This window comes from Ictalurus furcatus, chromosome 15 (assembly GCF_023375685.1).
Source record: "Ictalurus furcatus strain D&B chromosome 15, Billie_1.0, whole genome shotgun sequence".
NCBI lineage: Eukaryota > Metazoa > Chordata > Actinopteri > Siluriformes > Ictaluridae > Ictalurus > Ictalurus furcatus.
Genome location: NC_071269.1, coordinates 13,808,988 through 13,820,002, shown reverse-complemented (window position 1 = coordinate 13,820,002; position 11,015 = coordinate 13,808,988). Strand labels below are relative to the sequence as shown.

The 11,015-nt window shown below is 35.7% G+C and overlaps 1 protein-coding gene across 1 annotated transcript; it reads right to left on the bottom strand.

The window, feature by feature from the left end:
• Positions 1-1,066: 1,066 nt before the first annotated feature.
• commd7 (COMM domain containing 7) lies at positions 1,067-11,004 on the bottom strand. The gene is made up of 9 exons (XM_053642891.1): positions 10,814-11,004; positions 6,781-6,834; positions 6,578-6,680; positions 4,442-4,498; positions 2,785-2,822; positions 2,494-2,584; positions 2,285-2,334; positions 1,668-1,716; positions 1,067-1,384 (listed from the first exon to the last, which is right to left on the bottom strand). Exons 1-9 carry the CDS (start codon positions 10,994-10,996, stop codon positions 1,308-1,310), a joined length of 702 nt encoding a protein of 233 aa, XP_053498866.1. The 5' UTR covers positions 10,997-11,004; the 3' UTR covers positions 1,067-1,307.
• Between the last annotated feature and the right edge of the window lie 11 nt (positions 11,005-11,015).

Sequence of the window (11,015 nt, the reverse complement as noted above, 5' to 3'; positions counted from 1 at the left end):
AAAAGAGCTCAAGATAAGTGATGCAAGATAAAGAAAGAAAAAAATCTGAAAATTACTCTACAAAGATTTTTTAAATTCTATTTTACTAAGGAAACAATTGGTACAAGACATAAGCTGAAATGACTCAACAGTGCTGAAAAAAATCACCATGTGTGGAGATACTTCAGTTTTAAGTGCCTGACGTAACTGAATAAAATCTTTACATTTGATCTTCTAAACATTTTGTTAACATCTTTTTTTTTTTTCTGTTCATTTTTGTTAAAATCAGTTAGTCACTCTAAGAAATGAAGGCCCAAAATCTTTCCTTATTGATGGAGTGGTACAGTCAAGAGTGCATATTTTGCACATTTACTACTGTATGTATCTTTTACCCAGGAAAGTGCATATGGTGTAACTTTAATTAGCTGTTAGAGTAGTTGTCCTTAAAGTCTAATTAACTGCCTTAAAGAATCCTGGTAAAATATACTTATTAAATATACAAAACATGTCACTAGGATGGTACAACCCAAATGACAAGGAAATATAATCCTACGCAAAAATTAAAAGAAAATGGGCCCAAAATCCAAAATGGCAAAATTTTAAGCTTTTAATCATCTTAACAACAAATCACTGGTCAGGATATGAACAAGAATTAAACCAATAGATTTGATTTCTTTAAATGTTTAAGCCTTGTGGGTAAACCTGCAGACATATCTTTTTATTTTATTTTAACTTTGTATACCCAGACAAGTTTTTTTGTGAATTTTACGTCAAACATTTTAATATTTTAATAATTTTACTTTTGTGTACAAGAAGGCTATACAAGTGAATTTCCCCGATTCTAGCTTTTCCATTAACAGTTCACTGCAGCAAAATTAAATGAGCGAATGGTGGCACAGGAATGCATTTGTTTCATTCTTGCTAATTGTCTGACCAATGATTTGTTGTTAAAACCATTAAAAGATTAATATTTTGCCATTTTTTACTTTTTGCCATTTTTTTGTCCGGGAATGTATACAGACTGTTACCTTTATCCTTTTATTTCTAAGAGCTTTGGGCATGTACTGAAAAAAATAATTTGTCTTGCTACTGATCAGCTTGTTTTATTAAGTAAGTAGATTTCATTGTAGAAAAGACAACAAACTAGTGAATCAAACAGATCAAAGTGCACCTCAAGTTTTCCTGTGCATGGAAACATTAGAGTCATACATTAATCACATACAAACACACATTCATTCATGCCCATACACACATTCAATAGCTTCCGTGATTCACCAACACTGTATTTGTCAACATTAGAGGAGTCAAGTGAGAACGGATACTGGTCCTCAGCTGAAGCAGTCCATATTGGCTTTGGCTCTTTCCATCTCATGAAGGAAGTTATAAAACTGGGGTAGAGTCAGTTCTGAAAAAGCACAGAATAAAGAAAAATTACTAGATCTGCCAATACCAATAATAAAGATTTGAAATAGATTATGGGTATAAATATTAAAGATAAAACAATCATGTTCATAAGCTGTCACGAAATGAAACATTAGATGCTTTTTTACATTTGCTAAATAAAATTATAACACAAATTCTAATTATCTAAAGATCAGTAAAACTCATAGAAGCAGGCTAAAACCTAGTAAACAGAACATGTTCAGTTCAATTAATTAGGAACTTTAAAAAATACATTTTGATCTTACCCATATACACATTTTCTGTTGTGTTGCCTTTCCTAAGCACCAGCTTAAGCTGTAGACAATTACAAAAGTGACAAAGTATTACTCAGGAAACAGGTTTAATGAACTCAGCTACAAAGTGAATACACTGACACAGCTGAATCTTTAAGCAGGCACATCATCATCCTCAGGCATCATGGTATTAAAACAAAGTGTTAAAAAGCAAGTCCTTAGGCTATCATTCATGTGCGTGTCAGCTTTACATGCTTGTGTTCGGGGGTGGAGGGATATTTATGTGGCCAGGATGAAGAGTGACAGAGTGAAAGACTGTTCTGAAGTCAGGAGAAACAACAATAAAGCAGCCTATGCTGTGATCAATCACATAAAAACCATTTGTAATGTGTGCATGTATTCACGGCTGGGAGAGATGGAAGGCCATTCTAACAGAGACAGCAATAAGAGCTTGTGCTTGTTTTGTCCTTTACACTGTGCATACCTTTTCTTCTTCTGTCCTTTATTGAGGTCGAGGCCCAATATTTCTTTTAACTTTTGTAAAAGATCTTTTATTTAAGTAATTAACAGAGTTAATTACAGTGTAATCATTTGGTGTGCTGGGTTTTGAATGAAGTGTGATTAATTACCTGCAGGAAGATGTTTCCAGCCTTTTGCAATTCACTTGTTCCTACAGTAACTACAAAGGTACAACAACAACTTTTCATTTTTTTATTTTATTTATTTTTTATTAAATCTCAGCTCAGTATTTGTAGTAAGAACTGTCTACATACAGAACTGATTAAAGACAAAGATTCAGAATTCATGCACCACATTACTTAAATGAATAATTACTTACCGCCAAATTTCCATTCCATATCCACCAGTTGGTTAACCATCAGTGTCTGTGCAACTGCCAATCTGGACAACACTGGATAGTGAAGCCTCCACTAAGAAGTGAGACATGCACACAAGCCAAATCAAACATTTTATTTGGCTTTGCAGAATATTAACATGTCCTGTGGTGCATGAAACACAGTCATACTTTTCTGTATAGTCCTAATAATATAGCATATATTGTGAAAGCAAAAGATCTTAGGGGTGCCATGTATAGACAAAGTGACACAATGTTTATTTGTAAATTAATTACCTGGTCAGAGAAGTGACTGGCCTTGTCTTCAGTCAACCCTACACAGTGACACACAAATCAGAGATTAGCATTATTTAGTCTACAGTGCCTGCATAAGCACTCACCCTCCTTGAACTTTTCTACATCTTGTAGTTTTACAACCTGGACTTGAAACAGACAGCATTTTCGCCATTCGCTTTACCATTTGTTCGAAGATTTGAAGGTGCAATATATTTCTTTTATTGTGACAAAAGGTTCATTAAACCAAAGGCAGACATTATTTGGTACAACCACCTTTGCCTGCAATTATAGTTGTAAGTCTTCTGGGGTATGTCTCTATCAAATTTGCACATCTGTATCCTGATGTTTTTGCCCATCCTTCTTGGCAAAATTGCTGAGACTTTCGGTGAATAGTAATTTTCAAATCTTCTCTATCACAGATTCTCCGCCCCATTCTCAAGTCCTTTGCAGACTGGAACTGATTTTACTCTAGGGTTGCCATGTATTTGGCTCCATCCTTATTGTCCTCAACTCCACAACATGGTGCTATCACCATCATGCTTCACCGCTGGGATTGTGTTCTCAGGGTGCTGGGGTTCTGTCAAAACATAGAGCTTTATGCCAGAGGTCCAAGGTAAATTCTCTCATTTGTACACATTTGTAGTGACTCCAACATGTCCAAACAGGATTTCACAAGTCTTGCCATTCATCCATAAAGCCCAGCTTTGTGGAGTGTCCTGGCGATGCTTGTCCTTTGAACAGATTCTCCCAACTGATCTGTAGATCTCCCACCTTCCCTTTGCCTTTTGGTTGCTTCTCTGTCTAATGCCCTCTTTATCCACTGTTTAATAATGGATTGCATTGTGCATAATCAGAAGTTTGGGATTTTATTAACCACACACTCACTGATAACTTTTCCAGAACAAGCCTCAGACTTGTTTTGACATGTCCTTGATCTTCATGATGCTGTTTATTTAGATATGTAACAAACTCTGGGGCCTTCCAAGAACAGATATATTTTTATTGAGAACACCTCACCCTTTAATTGCACACAGGTAAGCTCCATTTTGCTAATTATCATTATGTAAATATGTGACTTCTGATGGCAACTGGCTGCACAAAACATGTGGGTTTACATTTTATATTTGTTAATAATTTTGTCAATATAACTAGATTGATTTCCCCCTCCACTTCAGTACTGTGGGATTCTGTGTATAGATTAATAACAATAATAATAAAGTATATTTCAGTTCCAGGTTGTAATACTACAAAATGTGGGAAAAGTTCAAGGGAAGTGAATTCTCATGCAAACTGTATATTAAGTGAACTACTTAAAACCACAGATTAATATGACTTTTACACCAATGTTTTTGAATATTAGAATATTTCTCTTTAATACTGTTTCTCATAAACATTTTACGATGGTGGAAAGCATTGTATAACCATTGATGAGCCAAATGACAGGTCTGGCTTGCTATACTTGCTGCTGTAAGCAAAGCAAGTGAAGCTTTAAAACATTTATTCATGTTCTCATTGTTGATACTTTTATTTATAATTCTGTCTATGAATTTAAATAAGAAGACATCCATGTTCTCTTGTTTTTATAACCAGATCAAGTGATGGGGTCAGAGCTTTTGGTGTTATAGATTACTGAGCAAAAAAAAACAAAAAGTCATACCAAGTGAGAGCAGGTCCTCTTTTACCTGCTCAGCTGTCAGGTTCTTCTTCATAGCACCTGAGAGAAATACAAAGTACATAATTTCCTTGGCCTATAACAGAAATATCCAAATTATATCCAAGAACAATTCCAATGAACTTAATGAAAAAATCTAACAAAAACATACTATATTATCTCTGATTTTAATAATTTCTGTCTTTAAACAACAAGCTTAGCAAGAGAACACTGAAAATCAGATCTTGTAAATGTATCATTTTAGAAACCAGGTAGTGGTAGGTTTTACCAGCAGGGAAAAACTACAAAGGCAATGGTGATTTTATTTGTCTTAATACGTATTTGTCATAATGATGTCTTGCAAAGCTGCAGCACATATGGTTGTGATTTCCAAACTCATTAAAGCTGTTTATTTGTTTTGTTTTTTATTATTCCACTCTTACAGTTTTCTATATTTTTATTTAGTTTTCCTGAAGCCGGCAAACAGAAATCAGAACTATGCTTCAGCGTAGAGTGTTGAGTAAAACATTTCATTAAAGATTCCAGAGTTTATTTTCATATGCACAGTAAAACAGGCAGTTACAATGTACAATGAAATTCTTACTCTGTGTTCCATCTGGTCACCATCAATAAATTACAGAAAGTGTTATAAATTAATTAGAAATTACACTGTAGGATGGGGTATGATGTATATTACAAGTATGCTATTATATAATTATATAATACTATATATTATATAAGTATAATATACACTATATAGCCAAAAGTACATGGACACCTGACCACTATATGCTTATGTACATGTTGAACATTCCATTCCAAAACCACTGGCATTGACATGAGTTGGTCACCCCTTTGCTGCTATAACAGCATTCTTCTGGGAAGGCTTTCCACTAGATTTCAGAATAGGGCTGGGGGATTTTTGCTCATTCAGCAACAAGAGCATTAATGAGGTTAGGCACTTATGTCGGGAGAAATGGCCTGGAGCACAGTCGGCATTCCAATTCATCCCAAAAGTGTTCAGTAGGGTTGAGGTCAGGGCTCTGTGCAGGCCACTTGAGTTCTTCTACACCAAATGTGGCAAACCATGTCTTCATGGACCTCACTTTATGCACAGGGGCACTGTCACGTAGTTCCAGTAAAAGAAATTCTTAATGCTAGAGCATACAAAGACATCCTATACAAGTATGTGCCTCAAGCTTTGTGACAACATTTTGGGGAAGGTTTATATATGGTGGTTAAGTTTCCACATACTTTTGGCCATATATGTATATTACAGAGACAAATGTGAGATAGGCAAGGCACAGTGCAATAAGACAGTCACGGTAAACATGTACAGTTCATCGGACTGTATAAATATAGTGAAATATTAGATCACTGGTAACAAGCTGTGCAAAGAGGCAGCAGTTGAAAAGTGCATTGCAAAAAAAAAAAAAACCCCACAGAAGTCCAGTGCCAAGCAACCAAAACGAATCCTTCCAGAATATGAGCTGTAATCTTAATTTAGCCTATGGTGTAACTTAGCCTGGCTGGGACATCATTGATGTGTTGGGTCCCGAAACTTAAATTTGGTGCTTTCTCACGAAGAGTAAGTAAATACAAATAAAGTGCAAATTGTGTGCGCTGGACTGTTATATTATTACAAATGGTTTACCATGGATACAATCAAACAAAATTTATTAGGTTGAATAAATAAGCTTATTGTGTGCAAAGCCACTTTCTATGCGTCACATGTAAAAGGAGCGTTTATTAAAGCGGCTCCGATTATAACACTTCAATGAGCTTTTAATCCCACTAGAGTACACCACACCATTACCTCATATTTAAATACATGGAGATGTGAGAAAGCTCATACAGAACAGCCAAAGACTTGCTACTTTTATAGAAGGTGCAAACACAGCAAACTTTAAGAAGTCGTGATCAGCTCTGGTGAATGAACACGGCCATTTTGTCTGTTGAGTGTCTGTTGACCTATAAAAATGAACAAAATACACGCTCCTATATAGCTTCTACAGGCAAATAAATAACACGGACCTGTCTGTGGGTAGTGCCAGAGCCTGTCCACACCAATCTAACACAGAAGTAGAATTCAGCTGAAGGTCATTTGTTAGTGAACAAATTAAGAGTGTGTTTTGGGATTACCTTGTGGTAGCAGCAGAATGCTCTTCATTAAGCCTCTAAGTGGACCTGCACCCATGCCATTCTCTCCTGCAAATTCATTCAGCTGGGCCAGAAACCTCTCCGACTGAAGCGCACACACAAATACAACCATCAATGTTTAATCTCACCCAATGCAGAAACTCAGATGCACTGAAATCTATTCTCTACAGGAAGGGCTTCCTCACCTCTTTAGGCTCCAGCAGAAACTGGTACAATAAATCAGTCAAGCTCAGAAATTGCTGTAGAGAGCAGAAAGTAAAGTAATTAATCATTAAACAGTGATTAGCCACTGACTTACACACACATACACACAAACAGTTTAAAATGGTATCTTCAAATAATAAAGTAATATCAACTTATAAAATGTCTGTAAGGTTGCTGGCTTACAGAACTAACAACATGATTGAAGGATAACATTATATTGCCCTAACCACACAGACAGTTATATATATAATTTTCAATGCTTTTACTATATTATTATAGTCACTTCCCTTTTTGTGAAGCTGAACAAGCTTTTGCCACACATCACCACTATATTCCTGGGTCTAACCCATTGTTATGAATGCCTAAGGGAATTTGGCGAATGTGTAATCTCATATTTATAATCCTGATAATCCTGTGAAACAGGAAGTCATGGTTGAACAATTTCCAGTTCCTAATTACCCAGGTGTACTAAAAATATTTAAAATATACTTTATTCTTTATACAAATATATTTTTCTCATATGAATTCATGGGGTGCCAATAATTGTTGCACTCCTATATTTAACAAAGATATATTTTTTGGATAAACCTGTATTTTGTTTGCAATTGTTTGATATCCAGAAGAGCAGAGTATTTTTGTGAATTTTTTAACATAAGATCAAAAGGTTAAACAATAAAGACAAATTAACACAGCCTTCTTTGTTCATATTTACTAAGGGTGCCAATATTAGCAGAGGGCACTGTATATATATACACAGGTTTTTTTATGTCTGGTGAACATTTCATGTGAATAGCCTCATTGGAAATATATTTACTGAAAGAAAATGTTGACGCATCCAAAATTATATATATATATAAATTAGATGATCATTAAACCATAATATCTGCTACATATGAATTAAATTCAATAAAGAGGAAATGTCACACTATAGATCTCTAGATGGCCATTAACCTTTTTTTCCTCCTGAACTTTGGACTGTGACAGTTTTAGCAAGTAAACTATGAGATGCAACATATGGGATGCTGAAAACTGATCAGGCAAATTATATAAACTATAAAAAGTGTAATAATGTTTCTAAATATTATTTAGTCATTCTGTTGTAATAATATGGATTTAAATTAGCTTCAATATATAAATTACAGAAGTTGAATCACTGTTTATATTAGGTTGCTCTTAGTTTATATCAACAAAATCCAAAAACAGCACAGGGCCAAAGCAGATTTGAGTTTAATCTTGTTGCAGTGTGTATTTTGTTCTGTAATTATTTCTGTAATGCATTTCTTGGAAATTTTGAACAAAGCTACTTCTTTATGCATTAACCTCTTGGGACCTATAATTATGATTAAGCAATATCGCATGAGAAAAACTGCGGTTATACTGAATGTTGGCACGGCTGTGATTCAGCTGTAGGCCACTGATGATGTTTGCTATGGTTATGGTAATATATGGCAAGGGTTTCAGCAGAATTAAAATTGGGAATTTTATGTGGCAAACAGACAAGCAGAGTGATACAAACAGTATTAGTTATACTAAATACAACCCCAATTCCGAAAAAGTTGGGACAGTATTGAAAATGGCAAAAAAAAGAAGAGTCATTTGAAAATTCAGTTCACCCTGTACTATATTGAAAACATTATTAACACATTATTTGATGTTTGACTTTGTGATTTTAATTTATTTTTGAAAATATACACTCATTTCAAATCTGATGACTGTAACACACTCCAAAAAAGTTGGAACAGTCAACTGTTTAACACTGTGTAACATCACCTTTTCTTTTAATAACACTTTTGGGTTTGGGCGCTGAAGACACAGGTTGGTTAAGTTTAGCAAGCGGAATTTTCCCCATTCATCCATTATGTATTTCTTCAGATGCGCAACTGTACGGGGCCTTCGTTGCCTTATTTTGCACTTCATAATGCAACACATTCTCAATCAGAGACAGGTCAGGACTGCAGGCAGGCCATGCTAGCACCTGCACTCTCTGTTTACGCAACCATGCACTTGTAATCCAGGCAGATTGTAGTTTAGCATTGTCCTGCTCTGGATGGCAGGATATGTTGCTCCAAAATGTGCACATATCTTTCTGCATTAATGGCTAATATTGGCACCCTTGGTAAATATGAGCAAAGAAGGCTGTGAAAAATTGTCTTTATTGTTTAACCTTTTGATCTTTTGTTAAAAAAAAAAAAATCACAAAAATACTCTGCTCTCATGGACATCAAACAAATGTAAACAAAACACAGGTTTATATAAAAAAATCTTTGTTAAATATAGCTGTGCAACAATTATTGGCACCCTTTTTAATCAATACTTTGTGCTACCTCCCTCTGCCAAGATAACAGCTCTGAGTCTTCTCCTATAATGCCTGATGAGGTTGGCGAATACATGGCAAGGGATCTGAGACCATTCCTCCATACAGAATCTCTCAAAATCCTTCAAATTTTGAGGTCCACACTGGTGGACTCTCCTCTTCACTTCACCCCACAGGTTTTCTATGGGTTTCAAGTCAGGGGACTGGGATGGCCATGGCAAGACCTTGATTTTATGGTCAGTAAACTATTTTTGTGTTTTTGATGCATGTTTTGGATCATTGTCCTGCTGGAAGATCCAACCACAGCCCATTTTAAGCTTTCTGGCAGAGGCAGTCAGGTTTTCATTTAATCTCATTCTGTTGATATTTGATAGAGTCTGTGATGCCATGTATCCTAACAAAATGTTCAGGTCCTCTGTCAGAAAAACAGCCCCAAAACATTAAAGAGCCACCACCATATTTAACTGTGGGCATGAGGTACTTTTCCATATGGCTACCGCTCTGTGTGCGCCAAAACCACCTCTGGTGTTTATTGCCAAAAAGCTCTATTTTGGTTTCATCTGACCATAAAACCCGATCCCATTTGAAGTTCCAATAGTGTCTGGCAAACTGAAGAGGCTTGAGTTTGTTTTTGGATGAGAGTAGAGGTTTTTTCTTTAAACACTTCCAAAATAACTTGTGGTGATGTAGGTGACTCCGGATCGTAGTTTTGGAGACTTTCTCATCTTAAAACGCAACTAACTTCTGCAATTCTCCAGCTGTGATCCTTGGAGATTTTTTGGGCACTTGTACCGTCCTCTTCACAGTGCATCGAGACAATTTAGACACACGTCCAATTCCAGGCTGATTCATAACATTTCCAGTTGACTGGAACTTCTTAATTATTTTCAATGCTTGTGCTATTTTCTTATAGCCACTTCCCATTTTGTGAAGCTTAACAACCTTTTGCCACACATCACTGTTATATTTCTTGTTCTTACCCATTGTTATGAACGACTAAGGGAATTTGGCCTATCTGTTACCTCAGATTTATACCCCAGTGAAACAGGAAGTCATGGCTGAACAAGTTCCTGTTCCTAGTCACCCAGGTATACTAAAATTGTTTTAAATATAAATGGGAATATACCACAAATATATCGCTACCATATGAATTCACAAGAGTGCCAATAATTGTTGCACACCTATATTTAACAAAGATTTTTTATATATATATATATATATATAAACCTGTGTTGTGTTTGCAATTGTTTAATATCCATGAGAGCAGAGTAAAGCTAGAACCTTATCACTCCAGTTCTCTCATGCTTGGATAAAGCTCTGTCCATTACATGAATGCAAACGGAGGCTAAGTGCATTCTGATTGTTTTGTTGATGGAAATGTGCATTTCATGTATACCTGCAAGTGAAATTACTTTTAGCTCATATATGCTGAAATAAACCCAATATAGTAGATATGCTACTATGCAGTTTACTGAAGTCGTCGTGTCGTGTTGTTATTTAGCCCCTGGGTCTTGTGGAGACAAAAAAGAACAAGGCTGCCAATGTCATATAAAACTCGAATTCAGAAAGCACTAAAAGAAATAATAGTATCCCAGACAACAACACAGCCCAGATGCTAGCGCCTTAGCCTACGTGCAGCTACACATCTCCGTCAACAGACAAAAAAAATCTGTTTCGTTTGTAAGATACTGAATCCTTACCTGCTCACTGAATTTATTCAAGGTCTGAAAATCACTGCTGACATTGTCGGGCACAGCGTCTTTAGTAAAATGCAACTGCAACATTATCTTTATCGAGATCCTAATCCTTACAGTATATCTACTGTAACTTAACTTCACATCTACTTCCACATTTCCGCTCACAAAGAGAGGCTTGAGATTCATTTCATCACTTTCGACATTG